General features: G+C 33.2%; 1 protein-coding gene across 1 annotated transcript in view; it reads left to right on the top strand.

Annotated features, from left to right (window-relative positions):
• LOC100375380 (polycystin-1-like protein 1) overlaps nt 1–21,934 on the top strand; it is an 87,481-nt gene extending 65,547 nt beyond the window's left edge. The window contains exons 49-60 of the mRNA XM_085501928.1: nt 620–1,012; nt 1,479–1,592; nt 4,641–4,761; nt 5,219–5,320; nt 5,780–5,920; nt 13,229–13,363; nt 13,715–13,936; nt 16,255–16,422; nt 17,822–17,986; nt 18,403–18,536; nt 19,454–19,656; nt 20,389–21,934. Of these exons, the coding sequence (XP_085358054.1) occupies nt 620–1,012; nt 1,479–1,592; nt 4,641–4,761; nt 5,219–5,320; nt 5,780–5,920; nt 13,229–13,363; nt 13,715–13,936; nt 16,255–16,422; nt 17,822–17,986; nt 18,403–18,536; nt 19,454–19,656; nt 20,389–21,059 (2,569 nt within the window). The 3' untranslated portion in view covers nt 21,060–21,934. The remainder of the gene's footprint in view (nt 1–619; nt 1,013–1,478; nt 1,593–4,640; nt 4,762–5,218; nt 5,321–5,779; nt 5,921–13,228; nt 13,364–13,714; nt 13,937–16,254; nt 16,423–17,821; nt 17,987–18,402; nt 18,537–19,453; nt 19,657–20,388) is intronic.
• The last annotated feature ends 487 nt before the right edge of the window (nt 21,935–22,421 follow it).

Genomic DNA, 22,421 nt, shown 5'->3' with positions numbered 1-22,421 from the left:
ACTTCTGTACAAGGGAAAAACAGAAATATGTCAGCCATCATTTAATTTTTCTCACGAATGGGACACTTGGCACTCAGGAAATCATTGGAGCAATGAGTCTACCATGTGCCGATACATCAATGAAATTATTGTACCATATTTCAAAGACGCATACTCGGCTCCAGCTAAACCCTGATTATAAAAGAGTCGCTATTTTTGATGTCTTCTATGGCCACAGATGCGAATCTGTTCTTGACAAGTTCAGAGAAAACAATATTCTACCAATATTTGTACCAGCAATTGCACCGATGAACTTCAACCACTGGATGACATGAGGTCTGCTGATGGTGATAATTTTGAAAGTGTTGATCTGAGATTAACGTGTACTACTATTTTCCGTAAAAATGTATCAGTATCACTTCATTTATGTTATTTATTTATTTTTATTGAAATAATGACTACAATGAATAGGTTTGTTTTTTGAGTTTATTTACTTTTCAATAAAGTGTATTTGTCTTGTCAGTACATTTTCGGTGTGTTGTTTCACAAAAAAGACAATGTTTTACAGTATGTTTGATCACATTTTCCCTGAGGTTGATGTACTGTAATTGTACATATATAATTCTCATCTATTTTTCAGAACACCACATGCATTCACAAGCATTCAATCCATTCCTGATTTCTGGGCTTGGTGTGAAAATGACCTGATGGATGGCTTATACTGGGATTCCTGGTACAGCGGTGGCCATCAAGAAAACAGATCTATTATGGGAGGAAGTCACATACTACTAGGGAAAGTGTCAGTACGACAACTACGTGTATCTGATGACTCATGTAGCATTCTTCCTGGTATGAACGGGATAGTTAACGATTGCCGTGGCACATTCTCTGATTCCAGTAATTCTAAGATGCCATATGGACCGAATGAAACTTGGATGTATCAAGATACTAGTCATATTGTGAGATATTGTAAATGGGGACGATTTGGTTACTATGATGGTGAAGGATTTGTTACTAATCTCAACAGCACAAGGTATTTTAAACATATAGCTTATATTTATACCAGACACTTGATTAAATGGCAGCAAGGAACTGGAATTATAATAGTTAATGCATTGAATAGAAACTGCTGCTACAAATAATACCCTTGCATACGAAATTATGCTATGTAAAATAGCAATCTCAGTTTGTAAATTACTCAAACCCTAATGAGATTGTTATCACATAATAACTTTAGTGAGTTCTTTGAAATCCACTTTAAAAACGCTTTACCAATTTTTCTAGAAATCCATTTGATTCAATTTAATTCCATAGAATTTAAAAGCAAATTTGACAGACAATATTCATATGATGTTTATATTGATAAATAAAAACTTCCTAACTATGTGTTAGAAAATAACATACAATGTACATAGTATTGTGCACTAATACAAGGGGTGTCATATGTTGTACAGTTCCTGGTATATCAAACATATGTGTCAACTTTTTTTACCTTTTAGAATGGCAGCAGCTGAACAACTGTCGCAACTAAAAGAAGATAACTGGATAGATGTACATACTCGATTAGTCATAGTGGAATTTACTTTATATAATCCTCCTACAAATCTATTCACGTAAGTTTGATGTACTTATACTAGAATTATACATACAATGTTCTAAACTCTTAAATTCATATATTCAATATTACATAATAGGCCTTTGAAAAAAAAAAAACACAACAAAATTTATATTGCTTCACAACAATGAACAAAATCGTGTCTGAAAATACTGCAAATTTGTCCTTGTCTGTCACACCTCAAAAATTAACACACAGTAAAATAAAAAACATAAAACATAATATACGACAAAGGTATGTAGAATTCTGAAAGTTGAGTGTAACAAATGATATTTATAAAACTGAGAATGTATATAAAGTTTAAAAACTTTATATATTTGCTCTTATGTAATCTGAAACATAAAATAATAATGACTCGTTTCAGAATAAACAGTCATGTATTAGAAATAGAAAAAGGTAGACATACCCAAGCCAAAACAACTTTAGAAGACTTTATTAGTCCCCGTTCGGACGCAGTCCGAAAACGGGGACTTGTGTTTTGACCTCTGTGTGTGCGTGCGTGCGTGCGTCTGTGCGCGCGTCTGGACCTGTATCTTAGAAATGCCTGGACCAATCACAATCAAATTTCACACATACATCATACATGATATCATACATATGCACGTCAATTTGTTTCATGATCTGATTCAAGATGGCCGAATGGCTGCCATTTTTGTGCTAAAAATCATCAAAATCAAGCATTTCCCGGTTGTTTACAGATGGATTTTGTTCAAACCTTGTATATACGTTGGACATTATAGGACCTTGATGCAATAATTTTGTTTTTCAGATAACATTCAAAATGGCCGACTGGTGGCCATTTTGTATTAATCAATGTGGTTCTCGTGCCATATCTCCAATATATTGTTTTGACTGATTATGTTCAAATTTTAAATATTCATTATACATCATGTCATAGATATATTAGTTTGACGATCCTATTCAAAATGGCCGAATGGTTGTCATTTTTGTACTAAAAAATCATCAAATATCAAGCATTTCTGGCATTTATGGATGGATTTCGTTCAAACTTGGTACATACATTAGACATTACGGGTTCCTGATGCACGTCATTTTATTTTTCAGATCAGATTCAAAATGGCTGTCTGGTGGCCATTTTGTTTTAATGAATGGGTTTCCAGACCCATATGTCTGACTTGTTTTGTCTGATTATGTTCAAATTTTTAATATTCATTATACATCATGTCACAGATATACGGATATATTGGTTTGATGATCTTTTTCAAAGTGTGCTATTTTTGTGCTAAAAAAATCCTCGAAGATCAAGCATTTCTTGCATTTATGGATGGATTTTGTTCAAATTTATAACACGCGTTAGACATTACAGGTTCCTGATGCATGTCATTTTATTTTCAGATTGGATTCAAAATAGCTGACTGGCGGCCATTTTGTTTTAATGATTGGGCTTCTAGAGCCATATCTCTTAAATACTTTGACTGATTATATTCAAATTTTATATATTCGTTATACATCATGTTATATATATATTTATATACATGTATTCAAAATGGCTGATTTTGAATGCTGTTCCAGAGCAATATCTCTCAATATGCACAAGTACTTGTTTGAGGATCAGATACAAATGTCAATCAATCTTAGATTTGTTCATTTCATGATGATATCTTCAATTCTCTAATTTTGGTGATTATTTTTGTCATTTTTGGTAAAAAGTGATATTTTCTTCTTGTTAAAAACCACAATCATTTATGGTGAAAAATGATATTTTTGAATTTTGAATATTGTTAATTTTCTAATGATATCTTCTGTTCTTTAATTGAAATGTGCATTGCTAACAGTGGAGCTATCTCAGCCGAGAGGCTGCTTGTTGGTAAAAAGTGATATTTTCGACTTCTTATTAAAAACCGCAAGTCCAATTGCTTTGATATTACATATATAGATACTACATGTGGACCTTTCTCAGATTTGTTCATTTCGTGATGATATCTTAAATTCTCTAATTTTGGTGAATATTTTTGTCATTTTTGGTAAAAAGTGATATTTTCGACTTCTCGTTAAAAACCAAAAGTCCAATTGCTTTGATATTACATATATAGGTACTACATGTGGACCACTCTCAAATTTGTTCATTTCATGACGATATCTTAAATTCTCTAATTTTGATGAATATTTTTGTCATTTTTGGTAAAAAGTGATATTTTCTTCTTGTTAAAAACCACAATCATTTATGGTGAAAAATGATATTTTTGAATTTTCAATATTGTTCATTTTCTAATGATATCTTCTGTTCTTTAATTGAAATGTGCATTGCTAACAGCGGAACTATCTCAGCCGAGAGGCTGCTTGTTGGTAATAAGTGATATTTTCGACTTCTTGTTAAAAACCAAAAGTCCAATTGCTTTGTTATTACATATATAGATACTACATGTGGACCTTTCCCAGATTTGTTCATTTCGTAATGATATCTTAAATTCTCTAATTTTGGTGAATATTTTTGTCATTTTTGGTAAATAGTGATATTTTCAACTTCTTGTTAAAAACCGCACGTCCAATTGCTTTGATATTACATATATAGGTACTACATGTGGACCTCTCTCAGATTTGTTCATTTTGTAATGATATCTTAAATTCTCTAATTTTGGTGAATATTTTTGTAATTTTTGATAAAAGTGATATTTTCGACTTCTTGTTAAAAACCAAAAGTCCAATTGCTTTGATATTAGATATATAGGTACTACATGTGGATCTCTCTCAGATTTGTTCATTTCGTGATGATATCTTAAATTATCTAATTTTGATGAATATTTATGTCATTTTTGGTAAAAAGTGATATTTTTGAATTCTTGTTGAAAAGAGCAAGTCCGATTGCTATACATACTACACATATTGTTCATTTTCTAATGATATCTTCAGTTCTTTAATTGAAATGTGCATTGCTAACAGCGGAACTATCTCAGCCGAGAGGCTGCTTGTTTATTATATGCTATATTAATGAATGGAAATTATTTCTGAGCATGCAAATAAATTTATATTATATTTTCAAAATGTTTTACATTTTCTTATGTGTTTGTTTCAATATTTGTTGTAGGTCTGTAGCATTAGTACTAGAATTGCCTGGTACTGGTGGGATATATCCATTACCAATGATATCATCCATTATGTTGTACAGATATGAAACATTCTTTGACTACTTCATCATGGTCTTAGAGGTTCGTATTTTGATATAGTAGTGTTAGGTTTTATTTACAATGAAGTGTAGATCATGGCTGATACATGTTACAGTTAAAATACACTACAGAGATTTCACTTTAAATTTACATGTAAAACTCAAGTGGAATATTATGAGGATACTGAGGTATCCTCTGAAAAACCTTATTATTTTATATCTTTTCCTCCCAAGGGTATATCATTGCAATGCCAAAATCCAAAAGGCTTAGAACATATTTAACTAACTTCTTTGTGTGGCGTCCGGTCTAACTCTGGTGGCTTCGCATTTTCTAATATGGTAGGCTGCAAATACCCAATGCAATACCACTAAACTTATGGCATTATGGTGACAGATGTATAATAATAGATCTTCATACATGTTTCTGAAAGTTGTATACCCTTATCGTGTAAATGTTATGTTTAACTTCTATCTATATGGTTTCATTATAATCTGCTCAGTTGATGTTTCTTGCACTGGTTGTTTACTCTGCAAAATGTGAAGTTGGTATGGCTATCAAAGAGAAGAAGGACCACTTTTTGAGAATATGGGCATATATTGAGGTATATATTCAACTACTTGCGTTATATCACAGAAAACACATGATACCATGTGTTCAAAGACTGTGTAGAAAACTTGCTTGTTGGATTCTGTGATCTAGCAACTGATTAAATATTTGAATGTATGCTGTATACAAACAATGTTCCTGTTATGAATTTGATGATACTTTATGAAAAGATTGGTCACTATTTTACATAATATGTGAAATAAAACAAAAAATATTTCAGCCTGATTATAGGGTTTAATAATAATAATACATTGGACTCTATAACAAGAAACAGCTTTTTCAATTATGAAAAATAGTAAACCTTTTTTGACTCACAGTGATAAAACAATGAGTTCATAATACAATTGAACATTCCATTGGAGGTTTTTATATAAACCTACATTTTATTGTTTTAGTTTATTATTGTATAATAATGGAAGTCAACTATATAACTATTGTTTATTTAATATTTTAGATAATTTTTATCCTGTCATCGTTGACGTTCTTTGCATGCTATGTATATCGATGTGTGTATGTAAACCAAATAAGTGAAAGATTACAAGCTACATATCATGAAGAATTTGTTGATATGTCATTCCTAGCACTATGGGATCAGGTAAGAAAGCTGTAGATTTATGAACTTTTCTTTGCCAGCATTGTTAATCATCTGATTAAATTGTATAATTATGAATTTGCATATACTGTATTTGCTCTATTAGCAACACGTGCGCTTTCATAAATTACAGTCTGGAACTTCTATGGTCAAATAAAAAAAAATGTAATGATTTTTGGTTTATATGCACTTTTATTTTAAATGCTGGGGGCTGCCATGTTTGTTTTTATTATTCGAGGATGCTAATGTGCGTAATCGTTCCATATATGATACTGTAAAATACTTTTATGTTAATTTTTAATTTAATTGTTAATTAGTATATCTGTGATCCGGCCGGGGGTCATTAATTTGGGTCGTGTCTGTGCATCTGTGTGTGCACATTTTCACGTTTTTTGCACACATGTGTGATCCAATTCAGTTCAGAGTTGGTACAGAGACAGGAATTGATGGTGCTATTATGCACATCAAGTTATTTTTTTGATTCTTCAAAGTTTCATTGTGTTTTTCTTTGATTTTTAACATTTTTCCTTCAAAACTGCTGGAAAATCCGACTTTTCCCAAAATTACCCAAGTTTAATCCGAGTTTTGATGACGCATACGCAGTTCTCGTCTTGGTGGAAATGGCAGTCATTTTTGTGTGAGTATATTGTATACTGGAATTGTATCTTATTTGCGCAATGCTTATATGGACAAAATTGTGTCTCGCCAATTTCAAAGGTAAGAAACTGTGCTTGTTATGGTATTTATACACTTTGAATTATCATTTGTGTCTCGGGTTTGGTGATCGTGAGAAACTATTGCTAACCTGGCGAGAGTTTCGCCAGAAAAACTGCCTTTTTGTTTTTGACTCCTGTGTGCGAAGCACAAAAGGGAGTCTTTGCAGTTACCCTGTCTGTATGTATGTATGTATGTATGTCACTTTTTTTGTTCCACCGTTATCTCAAGAACCACTAATCAAATTTTGGTGAAACTTGGTACATAGATGCTCTGGGATAATGCGCAGAGCTGATTAGGTTTTGGTAAAAATCAATGAATATTAATTACCTAATTTGCATGATAATTAGCTGATTTTTAGCTGTTCCAAGACTGTTCCACTGATATCTGAAGAACCACTCATTGGATTTTGATGAAACTTGGCACATGGATGCTCTGAACTAGTGCGCAGATTTGATTAGTTTTGGGTAAAAATCTATGAATATTAATTACCTAATTTGAATGATAATTAACTGTTTTCAAGCTGTTCCATGACTGGTCCACTGATATTTGTGGAACCACTCATTGGATTTTGATGAAACTTGGCACATGGATGTTCCGAACCAATATGCAGGTTTGATTAGTTTTGGGTAAAAATCTATGAATATTAATTACCTAATTTGCATGATAATTAACTGATTTTAAGTTGTTCTATGACTGTTCCACTGATTTTTGAAGAACCACTCATTGGATTTCAATGAAACTTGGCACATGGATGCTCTGAACTAATGCGCAGATTTTTGGGTAAAAATCTGTTAATATTATTAATTACCTAATTTACATAATGATTAATCAATTTTCGGCTTTTCCACTGATATCTCAAGTACTAATCATAACATTTCAATAAAACTTGGTACATAGATGTCATATGACACTGCACAGACCTGATAGTTTTTAGGGTAATATCAGTACATATTAATTACCTAATTTGCATAATTAATTAATTTTCAGGTTTTGATATTTCGAGTAATAATGATCATGTTTCAATTTGGTACATAGTTACTTGAGGACTGTGTAGAGACCTAATTATTTTTGGGTAAATATTTGTGCATATTAATCACCTTATTAGCATAATTAGTTAATTTTCAGCTTTTCACCTGATATCTCAAGTACTAATCATCACATTTCAATGAGACATAGATATTCTAGGACTATGCAGAGACCTGATTAATTTTGGGATAAATAATTGTGCCTATTAATTACCTAATTTGCATAATTAGTTAATTTTTTGCTGTTCTATGGCTGTTGCACTGATGTCTAAAAACCACTCATTGGATTTCAACAAAACTTTTCAAGAGTACCTGTCACATTTCAATGAACCTAGGACTATACACCATATTAGTTTTTGGTAAATATTTATGCTTCTTAATCACCTAATTAACATAATTAATTAATACTGTATATCTCAAGTATTGATCATTACTTTTGAATACAACTTGGTACATAAATGGTCTAGGACAATAGACAGCCTGATTAATTTTGGGTTAAAATCTGTTCATATTAATTCTCTAATTAGCATAATAATTAATATTTTTTGGGTTCTAATCACATTTCAATGAAACTTGGTACATTGTGCAGACCTTATTAGTTTTACACTTAAATCTGTTCGTTACCTTATTTGCATAATTAATTTTCTGCGTTTCCATCAACATCTCAAGTTCAAGTAATTTTGAATTAATTTTTAATGTGTCTCCAATACTCTCAGCACACGGGAGTTCTTTCTAAGCTTTCTTTGATTATTATTCTTGTAGGAATTGATTATGTATTGTGTAAATTGAAAGTTTACCTCGTGATTTAAGAGGTTTGCAGTGCTCTCTCCGGGATTCAAACATCATGGTGGTGTCGGCGCAATGCTGCTCTGAGACGCTTGCCAGACTCTGCCCCGCTCAAAATCATTATCGCCATGCTTGATTTCCGCAACATTTACATTATGATTACCACTGCTATTGTTCTATGGGATGCATCCTAAAGTTTAGTTGGTTGGCATGTACTCATTGAAAGTGTTGGTTTATTTACGTAATCCACTGATCACGCCAGTGCGAAGTTAAAAATATGTCACTACTCGGAGAGCTTGCCCAGAACACTACTTTTCCCAAATAAACGTACTGGTACGTTTATTTTTTTCCCCGAAAAATTCAACCCGGTACAGTCTTATTTGGGATGGTACGTTCATTTATTCATTTTTCTAAATCAGGCAGATTAAAAAAAATCATGCCTTTTTTCCCAATGAAAAACGAAGCCAAAAGATCGCACTAAAACATCGGTAAATATCTTCTGTGTTGCTTTCACCATGAGGTCGCTGAACTGTCATTAACATATTTAAATGTTTATGGTAATTTGAGCACTTGGGCACCATCCAGCATTTTGATTGGTTGATTAGCGACTTGACCTATCTGGTCAATAAACACACCTCGTCAGCATGGATAACATGGCGGATATCCTATGGCATGGATATCCTATGTGTGTCCGACTGTTCCACTGCTATCTCAAGAACCATACATCGGTTTTTGATGAAACTTGGTGCATAGATGCTCTGGGCCAATGCGCAGATTTGATTAGGTTTTGGTAAAAATCCATGCTCGTTAATTACCTAATTTGCATGATATTTAGCTAATTTTTACTGGTTCCATGACTGTTCCACTGATATCTAAACAACCACTCATTGGATTTTCATGAAACTTGGTACATAGATGCTCTGAACTAATGCTAGGTTTTGATTTGTTTTTGGTAATAATCCGTGGATACTAATTACCTAATTTGCATAATGATTAGTCAATTTTCGGTTTTTCCACTGATATCTCAAGTACTAATCATCACATTTCAATGAAACTTGGTGCACAGATGTCATATGACACTGCACAGACCTGATAGTTTTTATGGTAATATCAGTACATATAATTACCTAATTTGCATAATTAATTAATTTTCAGCTTTTGATATAAGTAGTGAGCATTACATTTCAATGAAACTTGGTACTTACATACTCAAGGACTATGCAGAGATTGATTGTTTCGGATAAATATTTGTGTATATTAATCACCTAATTTGCATAATTAGTTAATTTTCAGCTTTTCCACGGGTATCTCAAGTACTAATCATCGCATTTCAATGAAACTTAAACTTGGTACATAGATCCTTTAGGACTATGCAGAGACCTGATTAGTTTCAGGGTAAATAATTGTGCATATTAATTACCTAATTTGCATAATTAATTTTCAGCTTTTCTACTGATATCTAAAGTACTAATCATCGCATTTCAATGAATCTAGAATTATGCAGAGACCCAATTAGTTTTTGGTAAATATTTGTGCATATTAATCACCTAATTTGCATAATTAACCAATTTACAACTTTCACACTGATATCTCGGGTACTAATCATCACATATCAATGAATGTTTATACATGGATGCTGTTGGACAATAGACAGAATGGATAATTGTGGGTTAAAATCTGTACATATTAATTACCCAATTTGCATAATTAACCAATTTTAAGCTTTCACACTGATATCTAAAGTACTAATTTCCATTTTAATGAAACTTAGTACAAAGATGCTCTAGGACAATGTACAAACGTAATTAGTTTGGGGTAAAACTCTGTTCATATTATTTCCCTAATTAGCATAATAATTCATAATTTTTTGGTTCTAATCACATTTCAATTAAACTTGGTACATAGAGTTTTTGTTACATTGCGCAGACCTCATTAGTTTTACAATCAAATCTGTTCATGTTAATTTTCTGATTTGCATAATTAGTTTTCAGCTAAGTAATTTCAAATTATATTTAATGTGTCTCCAATACTCTCAGCACATGGGAGTTCTTTCTAAGCTTTCTTTGATTTTGATTGACTGTAATTTTCCAACATTTCATGACGCCCATTGTAGAACCAAATTAAGGCCTTTCACTCCTCCTTGACGCCTATTTAAACGATTATACGGCATCTTGCTTTTCGCCAGCCATGAATGTCACACTAGTAGATGAACTTGATCGATACTGCCGACCATTCCGTGCATTTTTTATCGATGCACAACGTCACGCAAATCGAGAAAAGTATTGTCCTTGCAACAATTTCACGCAATACGTCACTATTGTACTGTGACTGATTTTAATAATAATAATAATATTATAATATTTATTCAACATTAAAACAAACTACAGTGAGTTGTTCTATGGTCGTATAAAAATAAAATAAACTACATTAAGATACAGTAAAGTTAACCAACTAAACAGAATCCTAAATAAAGCTAAATAATATTACAAACACATTTAGAATCACAATAAAATTGTATGATACAGTACAATACAATACACAAACTAGTATTGCTAAGGAGTGGAAAATCACATTCACATTAGAGTCATAACTATGGAAAGAATATTTTTAAATTTGGTGGAGCTGCTCATATATCATTTGCATACATTTTTGTATGTATTGTGCAGTTTCCCAGCCAGTCCGACTCGAGTAGTGATTGGTTTGCTATTTCATTACATCTTGCGGCCCTTCAAACAGTATATTGCTAGACATGCAACAATTGTTGTCCATTTATATTCCTAATGCAATTTCTTTCTGGCTGGTATAAATATATTAAGTAATATGTTTTCGTACTGAAAAGACGATGCACAAATATCTTTTTTTAATTAAATTTAACAGCTAATGGGAGCACATATGCTACAACCTCTGCTTACTTTTGACTAAATGTTTTTTTTTGTTTTTTTTCAGGTGTAGAGCCAGAATTTTTTTTCTCAGAATGCAAAGCCACTGGAACTGCATATATTACAAAAGCATACTATTTGCTGCATGTCTGACAATTGTATAAAGTTTCACAGGTCCTCTTTTTTTTACTTTGAGAAGTGCTGTCAACCAAAGCATAAATATGTGTTTCTCTGTACATAAAAGTTCAATTTCACACGATTTGTTAAATATTAATGTATGATAATAAAAACTTGATAATATTTTTCTGGTTGGATTCTTGCACTTTATTTGTATCATTGTCATATGAGAAGTACTCTTGTCCTTATTTAGGGCCACAAACTACATGTAGATCTGTACATGAAGTACATGGGAAGTAAAATTGTTGACACAGGTAATGTACACCAAGGATCATTGCAGTTTCTCAGTTCCTCATCTGGTGCTAGTACTTGTATGACAAACAGTATCATTGCCCTGTTACTGTCTAAAATATTTCTAAAAGTTTTTCGCTGGAACAGTTCTGTGATTGACAGTGTTCTTGTATTAGGAATACAGTTGTACAAGGAAGTTTATCCAAACAGACACAACACTGACTCTTCAACATATTTGCAGATGTGATCTGCATACTTACATGTCATTTTACCTGTTGTACTTGTTTTTTGCTTTCTGGTGTTCTTCCTGAGACCAGGATGGAGAGTGCTACAAACTTGAAAATGACATAGAAATCATGTTTGCCAATTTATGTCCATGCCAAAAACTGGACAAATTATATGTTGCAACTTTCAAATGACAACAAGTGAAGGCAGTGTCATTCATGACCTGTTTGATTGAATAAATTTTTACGGCTTGGAGGCCATTTTTTTCCTTAAAAATCTAAAACACAAGCTTTTTCTCAGATATGCGTCATCCAGTTTTGTTCAAAGTTGGTACAGGGACAGGTAATAATTGTTTACAAGTGCACATCGCATTATATGTTTAACAAGTTATAAATTGTCTCAGAAACGCCAAATGAATATTTTTTTTTACCCCACCCCCCTAAAATTGTAACACATCAATTCTGAACAATTAATAATGGAATTTTAATACAGCTCACAATAATTGCGTTCACGCACAGCTTAACTCGGGCTAAGGAATGCTAAGTACGGGTTAAATTTAAGACACGGTCTAGACCTTTAGCACGGGCTAACGAAGTGTGTGCGAACGCTTAGCCCAGGGCTAAGCGCCCTCTGCGGCAACCTTTGGGTGTGAACATTATGCACGTGATCAAATATATCCAACTTTCTCATTCCCAAAATGGCAACCGAGCTCAGTGTACACGCTTCCACACTGATCAGGTTGCTGTAGTAGAGCGTACAGCAGCACCAATCATAGACAAAATAAATTTGGTACGCTGTCTACGACATGCATTAATAAAACTCTGCATTCTGTTACGCCGTTGTATACTGTTTCTGTGCATCCAAATAAGTTGGGTCCGTCTTCTCTCCCGTTCCTGTGCACGTCGCTTCAAAATTAGAATGAAACATGTCAGCAGCAGAAATAGAATTTTGCATGTGTCATTCATTTTTCGTTCGTAAATAGCGGCTTGCACCTGAGCCCGTGCTAACGACTGCCCCCCCCCCCTGTGCGTGGACGCAATTGGGTCTAGCCGAAATGCAAATATGCTAGATAAGCCTAAATCAGCTTAAATCTTAGCCCGTACTTTGTGTAACGTAAACACAACTATTGAATTAATTCACTCTGACACAAACCCAGTTCAATATAAGTCTTTAAATTTTTTTTGAGCAGGGGCTATGACATGACATGTCATGTCTTGTTACAGTATGCTTCTGTTATGTTATGATTTTCATAGTTGTATTTATGTTTGTAGGTTTTACGAGATATTAGTGGTGTTATAACATTCCTTGTTCTAATCAAGTTGTTCTATGTGTTACGATTCATTGGTATGGTTGCTAAGTTTGGTAATATAATCAGTGTTGCTATCAAACAGCTTCTCATCCTCACTGTAAGTACTGTACGAAAAGAACATTGTTTATCATATTAATATTTTTTTAATAAAATGTGTCGTATGCTTGAATAAAAAAATTAAAAAGATATGATTAAATATACTATGATACAATAGATTCATTATACAAGTGTGCATTTTATTTTTGAAATAAAATCTAATTTGCATAATATTAAACCTAATTTGCATATCATTAAACCAAATTTACATATATTACTTTGGAGGACTGCATTGATGTCACTTGTTATATAAGTGTGTAACGACAATTGACAAATTCTGTCAAAGTCTGACAGCACGGTGGTAAAAAAATGTAGGTATCAAACAAAATTGTTGTTAATATTATCTTTTCAGATATGGTATACTGTCATAGTGGCTATCTATAGTGGTGTTGGTGTGATTGTATTTGGAACTGTATCATTGGCATTCAGTCATTTTGGTTATGCAGTACAAACTATGACTTCAACCATCAGAGGAGCATATGATTACAGTGAACTCAAGAAAGTGTATCCAATAGCTGTACCAGTGTTTTATATAAGTTATTTTTTAACTTTGCTCATACTTTTGCTTGGAATGGTAAGTATAGTATATATATTGTATTTCATTTATTGACTGCCATCTGAGAATTGCACAATAGAGCTTCTTAGTGGTTAGTGTGTAGTATGTCTGTGCGCATGTCTGTTTCACTGATATCTCGTGAACCAATTATCAGATTTCAATGATACTTGGTACATATATTCTCTGTGAAATTGCACATACTTGATTAGTTTTTGGTTGCAATATGTGCATATTAATGACCTAATTTGCATATTAATTAGCCAAATGTATGCATTTTCACTGGTTTCTCATGTACCGGATTTGGCTGATACCCTGCCCATCCTAAACCCTGCCCATGGGCGATGTTTCAAATAGTGGGCGATGTTTTGGTCCACACATTGCCTGACTGATCCTACAAACCTTTTTACAGACCCAATTTTCCTGTCCGACATCTTGTATCGAGCGCAATATTTCAAATATGACGCTAAAAATAATTCACTGAAGTCGATAAGCATAAAACTTCAATAAAACCAATGCTGTATACGAATTGCTGTTGCGTATTATTTCACTTACGTTTATTAGACTCAAATAAAGTCTACGCTTGAAAAGAATGTTATTTACAAAGTTTAAAATAGCCAAGCCTTCCTGATTCGAGCCTCTTGGTTGTTATCAGTAATGTTTAATCTTTGGCTGTACATGTATATCGCATTCTAGACAAAAAGTTCAAGATCAGTAAACAAGAAATGGGCAAACTAAAATGTCTCCAGCGTTTCACATGCGACATGATTATTAAAAAAAAACAGAGTTCAGCGGTCGTGTACGTTCTATAAATCTAACCTTACACACATAATCTTGTATTGACGTGTTTTTTGTCCAAAAAAGACGTTCCCTTTCAGTTAACCCCCAGTTAACTCTTTGCGTTCATGGTATTTGTGAGAGTTGAAAGATTTTTTTAACAAATGACATTAACTATATTGATTTGCGTCAAGCTGGATGGCCCGAATTTAAATATCAGTGCATGAACTCTGGAGGTCATTGCCCAATGCCGCACGTAATTCAAACGCGTGGTTATTACAGTTCAGACTAAATGTATGTGAATATTGCGATCGAAGTGCGCTGTCCAAAGTTTATTATATTATTGTAAAATTTAACTTGACGCATAGTATGGTTTATATTACATTTTCACTTCATTTTGAATAAAATAATTCACCATTGGAACATCGATGAATCACAAGTATTTAAAATATTTTGTTGACTTTCCGCAGATGCTTGACTACTATCCTTTTCAATGATTTAAATGCGCCCGTGTTTATGTTTGCGTAATTATTACGAATTCAACGCATTATCAAGTCGGTAATATTGAAATATTCACAGACCCAATACCCCGGGTCAGCACCCTAACAATAGTAGTTATTATGAAAGCAATACATTACACAGTTGAAATAATCAGAGCCGGTACAATATTGTAAATAAATTTGCGTAACTAGAAAAGCAGTTAACTAAGTAAATGACGTTGATATATTCAAAGCCAGTGCAGAGTAGCAGACAAGTTGCGTAATTGCAGTACCGTTGATATAATAACAATTTTACTAGATCGACGCACGCACCACGAAAGAAAAAGGTTGCCAAGATAACACGCCAGTTCAGTGCATGACTTGGGGTCAAACATCAGTCAACACACACTTGATGTCAGCATCGCCGCGCAGCAAGTTTCGCAAAGAAGTACTTGAAGTTCAATTGCGCCACAAAATAATTTCGCTGATCACTCAGTTGTCGCAGCGTGTGTTGTGTCATGTCTATGATGCACCTGTTTCGACTTTGGCTTGCTTTTCCTTCTTAGTGCATGTTCTTGTTCACATAAAATGCGACCTCTCACCAATGTATTAAAACACATTGAATTTCTACTTTGCATGATTATATTTGGTCAACGCGAAACATTATTTTTTCTAAACATTTTCTGAGACTATTTTTATCAGTGCTGGGTTATTTTTCTGAACAAGATGGGCTTCGCGTTTTTTTGGTCCACATTTTTCTTTAAAAAAAACCGAATCCTCCATAAGATCGCCCAGGGCGGGGTATCAGCCGAATCCGGTACCATCAAAGAGATTTCAACAGATGACAGTTGAATTCACTATAAAAGCATAAATATGACACTATGATGGTTTATTGGCATAGCAAATTCATCTGTGGCAATTACGGTAGAAAAAAAATTGATATATAACAGTGGTGTTCCACCATGATTTCAAGATTGAAGTATTTCTACAGATTGGTGAGCACCAGTTGAAATACAAGGAAAAAACAATTATATCCCCTTATAACCATAATGTAATCGTACTCATATTTCATTTTGTTCACAGGCCAAGACTTTATTGAATAGAAGTTATAAATTATCTAAAGAACAAGCCACAGAGACAGTGAGCATCAAGGAATTTGTCTGCTTCACTTGGGAGAAGTTTTTGTTATGTACAGGAATTCATAAACTCTCACCTTCACATGATGATGATATGAAAGGAGTCGTTCCACCAGTAAGGCATTATTCATATCTTAGCTCATGGTATATTATTGCCGCCAATAATATATGAAGTAAAGTTATGTTCAATATTTTAACATAGCTAACTTATGTGTGTTTAAGTGTGATACATTCCTGGATGTATTCTGTAAAATATGTACTATTAAGAGAAATACCAATATTGAGACAGTTAACATAAATAAAAAAAGCAGAACATTTGCTCTACAAATTCCTGATATATTGCCAAGTAAATGGTTCCTGACAGAGTAAATGAAAAGTGTTGAAACCTGAACTTGTTTTTATGGAAACAACCTTGTGATTAAGCCAAACACATGAAACCATTTTAAAATTGACAAAACACTTTTTTCTGTGAACTTCCAAATTGTCACAAGGAATATTTTACATACCTGTGTCAAAATCATGTTAGCACTGGGAATCCTTAATGGAGAGTAGTAAAAATAATAAATAATGTAATATTTTAATGTGGTTTGCACCTTTGATATCAGTTCTAGCATTTAAAGAGAGTTTTCATTGACACAAGTCTGACTTATCTTCAATTTCTAATACATAGTTGATTAGTCCTGGAAAATGTTTCTGTCAGTAGTAGTGTCATCTTTGAATGAATGAGGAAACAATCAGCACATACAGTATCTTTGAATGAATGAGGAAACAATCAGCACATACAGTATCTGAGAATGAATGAGGAAACAATCAGCACATACAGTATCTGAGAATGAATGAGGAAACAATCAGCACATACAGTATCTTTGAATGAATGAGGAAACAAACAGCACATACAGTATCTGAGAATGAATGAGGAAACAATCAGCACATACAGTATCTGAGAATGAATGAGGAAACAATCAGCACATACAGTATCTTTGAATGAATGAGGAAACAATCAGCACATACAGTATCTGAGAATGAATGAGGAAACAATCAGCACATACAGTATCTTTGAATGAATGAGGAAACAATCAGCACATACAGTATCTTTGAATGAATGAGGAAACAATCAGCACATACAGTATCTTTGAATGAATGAGGAAACAATCAGCACATACAGTATCTTTGAATGAATGAGGAAACAATCAGCACATACAGTATCTGAGAATGAATGAGGAAACAATCAGCACATACAGTATCTGAGAATGAATGAGGAAACAATCAGCACATACAGTGTCTGAGAATGAATGAGGAAACAATCAGCACATACAGTATCTGAGAATGAATGAGGAAACAATCGGCACATACAGTATCTGAGAATGAATGAGGAAACAATCAGCACATACAGTATCTGAGAATGAATGAGGAAACAATCAGCACATACAGTATCTGAGAATGAATGTTTCATCATAGTTTTCTCAAATGGCATACTCCAGCACTTTATACCTAAGACTTTATGTGTTTGATAGGAGTTTACGATGGCTGAGTTTGAATATCAAGTGGATGAGTTAGAATTCCGTATAAATGCTATAACACATCAACATGGTTTAACAGAGAAGCCATTCAGTTATTTTGATGACAGCGATGGAACCTATGGTATTGGAGATGATGGAATATCTAGTGGTGGATCTGAGGTTAGGACAATATGTTGTATACTTCTGTTACATTGTGTATTGTTATTAATGCCCTATGTTTGCAACCCAAATAAATGATTGAAGGCTTTAAAAAAAATTATTTGTTTTTGATGCACATGTCAGTTTTATCAAAATAAAGTAAAATAAAATAAACAGAAATGAAAGGAAACTTTAGTTGGGAAACAGAATTTGATGAAACACCTTGCAGATTAGATGTGTGGGTTTGCTTTCTCCGCTGTCAGTGGTAAGAAGGTTTTTTTTTTATCTAAGGAGGAAATGGCTTTCCCTTCTGAGGCTGCTTCTCTTATGCTACTTTGTTACACAGTGAGAAGCCTTGAGTTTCCTCTCCCATTGTTTTTGAATGAATAAAGATTACATAAACACTATTTTTCAATATGCAATTATCTTTATTCCAGATGCGAATATTCAATGATGCTAAATTTGAAGAAAGAATACAAAAGATAGAGGACAGTCTTTATGGACACAATCCTGAATTACGAGAACTTGTTGAATACAGCCAGTTTGAGGATGATAGGGAAAATCAACTCAGGTTAGAGAAATTAAAACTAGAAAACATTTTTGACTTTTATCATTACCTTAGAAATTCTTGGATAAAAACATTCCAATAATGTCTGCGCATGGGGGTTGATTACCATGTATAAACATTTGATATCAGAACGCCAGGAACCAGGGGAAACCAGCGAATAAATTATGCAAGCTAGAAATCAACCCCCCCATACTGATGGTGCTATAACTTGAAGCACGTCTATTGTATAAATATTGCAATAAAACACATTTAGCTTTTTTGAAGCGGTAGAGTAGTATATTGAAGTTGCATTCCTATTTTTCAAACTTGGAAGGTAATATTTTCTGATCAAACATACAAATTTTAAGATTGTAGATTAATAATTAGCTGCAGATTATTAAGCAAACCTCCTAAATTAAGCTAGATTTGTGAGCAATAAAGACTGAGTGGATGCTTTGTTTGTCAGATACTTTTAAAATAATTTTCCAATCTTCACAAATTGAAATGTGTGGGGGCAAGAGTGCGGACAGGATATCTACTCTTATATAATAGCTAAAACAGTATCATTTGAACACTGTTTTTTTAGTTTTGATGTTCTGGGGTGACTTTTACATATTCTTGGAAGCGGACATCCAGGCATTTTAACCGCTTGGCAACCATCACCATGAAAACAAAGGTCGAAAACTCTCAGAAAACGGTACTTTGAGATAGTTGTTGAGACAGTGTAACAAAATTACCACTGCATGTGCAGCATATATAGATTTAATTGTTCAAGATGACTCCAAAGTTGAGTTTATGTTGTTTTCTTGAATTTAGCTATTTTCATCAGCTTTTTTACCGGCGTTCCACAGCAGCTCACGTAGTAGTGTACATCTTAGCAAGCTCTGCCACTGAGGATTTGCAAAGTGAAAATTGTAAACAAAATTTGATTATTTGTACAGGTCAGAACTTGAATTAGAAATCTTCAGACAACTTCAGCTGCATAGGCAGGATGGACATCTGAAAATGGAACAGCATGACAGTGGTAGAGATTCAGTATCTGATCCACAGGAAATGCTGGTTGATGAAACATCTACATCCCCTCTGCCTTCATTGAAAAACAGTAGTGGTAAAATTGCATTTCCAAAACCATTGGCACCAATAGGTATATATATATTTATGATCGTTGTTTTCTGGGTTGAAGTGAATGGTGGCTATTTAGATTGTACATTTTTAGTCCTCTTTCGGACGAAGTCCGAAAACAGGGACTTATAATTCGGTCTCCGTGCGTGCGTCTGTCCGGAGCCATATTTCAGAATCCTTTGGACTGATTTCGTTCATTCACTTGGGACTTAAGTTTCAACAAGGACACGCTCGTGACAACCCCTCCACTTTATTATGAAGAGCACAAAGAGAACTTTCAAAAATTTAACTGGGACTGTGTCATTTTCAATGGCTTGTGTTAAATCTGATTTTTTGAGTTGTCTAAAACATTTGTGGAAGAAATTTTAGAACATTTTAGTTGGCATAGTAAATACAACAATATAACATTATATTATGATTCTAATGTTTTGCATAATTAAAGTAAACAACAACTACCTGGATTTCTTTCTTGTTTGTTCAAAATTATTGAATGGTGGTCGTCACACAGCTCATGTTTGAATTCCATGTAAATGATGTATTTTACATGTGTTGTATAACGTTGCTATACGAGTCTCATATCAAACATGATGTGACACAATGACCAGAACCAACAATTTCAAAATTGAAATGATAAAATACATTTAATTTGTAATGAAATGTAATTAACGATGAAACATTCAATGTTTAACTAAAAAGTGAAAATATACATTCAATTTAAAAGAGATCTAACCCTCATAATTTTTTTTATTTTCAGGGCCCCTAGATGCATTACAGAATCTCACTGATGACACATCAGTGAAGAGTGCAGATACAAGACACACTTTTATTAAAGTTAAACCACAAACAAACAGTTATACTGATGATATAGACCAGCTGTGTGGTATTTTCAACAGTGAAAATGACAGTATATCATCTCAAGTAGGTGGTAAACAACCCTGCAACAGTGTCAAAACACAAGTCTTACCCAAGCTTTATTCAAGATATGACAGTTCCACATCGGGATATAACAGCGACAACATTCCAAAATCTACTAGTAAAACAACTACTCAATATTTACAAAAAGTTCCACCAGAAGAATTAATACGAGATGAACCATCTAATTCAGCAGGAAGTGATTCACAAAAACTATGTGAGAGTTTCCCAATGCTTAACGCTCTATTTTCATCACATGATAATCTATATGAGTCATCATCAGAGGATGAAATTACACAACTAACCTCACAGAGACCTAAAACATGCAAAGAACCTGAAGGAAGGAGACGACTCCGCAAAACTAAAACACGTGGAAAGGGAAAAGGAAAACGGAGAATGATGGTAGAAGATGATGGAATAACATTCAATGATGAGTGTTTAGTTTCTGATACAGACAATGATATACCAACAATACAAATGTATCCTTATGGTACCAGTAAAGATTGTTGGTGATTTACATAAACACAATGATATCATTGATAAATATGTGATACAATGTATTGCTATAATTTTATTTTTGCTACTGTGTTGTTATTATGCAAATATGTTTTTCTTTACCATTTTATTTCAACTGTAAGCCATAGATATTAGTTAGTATTAGTTGCCTTTACTACAATTAGTAATTGATGCAAACTATTTTATTCTATATTTTGTATATATAATATATATATTAAATATTTATTTAAGTTGAATTAATTTTCAATATGCACAATGGAATTTGTAAATGACTTGGATATTTCTATGTGGTATGAAGTAAGTTGATTTGTTGTATATACCAAAGAATTTGTTCCAGTATGATAATATAGCTTTATGTATTTACTATCATTGTTTTGATTTGAAAGTGTCAGAAGGAGGATGAATGTTAAGATATGTTTTTGACATATTTTTTAGTTTGATGTTAAAATGTTTGTTGTTTTCTTGACATGTTTATCCTAAGGTAGGCAAGCTTTAGAGAATTTTTATAGAAGTTTTGGACACATATTTTTTTACTACAATTTAAATTAAAAATACATCACCAAAAACAAATATTTTATATATTTTTGACTAGAGAGAAGATATGAATCATGAATATTGATAATGGTCATTATGTACATGAATTTATTTTTTCTTTTCATTATCTAATCATTGTCTAATTGTCGGTGATTATCAATGCTGATCATAATATTGGTACATTTTTTTAAATCATGTATTTTGTCTCAAGGATTGTTTTTCCAGTTTAGTGTCTTAAATGTACTTTTTAAACAAACCAGTATATTAATTTCATTTTACTAATTGTATAAACAATGTATATAATGAATTTGTATTAAAATTTGTACAGTTAAATAGAATCAGGAGCTTCCTGAATTTCTGATCCACATTGGCCATCTTGGGGATATTTTTGCCTTCAATCTCATTCATACATGCCATATCATGTCGTGGCTGATTTCAGTTGGACTTGTATCATACATACTTCACACCTGCTTATCACATATCATGGCTGATTTCAGTTGGACTTGTATCATACATACTTCACACCTGCTTATCACATGTCGTGGCTGATTTCAGTTGGACTTGTATCATACATACTTCACACCTGCTTATCACATGTCGTGGCTGATTTCAGTTGGACTTGTATCATACATACTTCACACATACTTATCACATGTCGTGGCTGATTTCAGTTGGACTTGTATCATACATACTTCACACCTGCTTATCACATATCATGGCTGATTTCAGTTGGACTTGTATCATACATGTTTCACACCTGCTTATCACATGTCATGGCTGATTTCAGTTGGACTTGTATCATACATACTTCACACCTGCTTATCA

Source organism: Saccoglossus kowalevskii, chromosome 7 (assembly GCF_978046115.1).
Source record: "Saccoglossus kowalevskii chromosome 7, keSacKowa6.1, whole genome shotgun sequence".
Taxonomy (NCBI): domain Eukaryota; kingdom Metazoa; phylum Hemichordata; class Enteropneusta; family Harrimaniidae; genus Saccoglossus; species Saccoglossus kowalevskii.
Note: the sequence above shows the minus strand (reverse complement) of the source record. Positions and strands in the feature narration are given on the sequence as shown.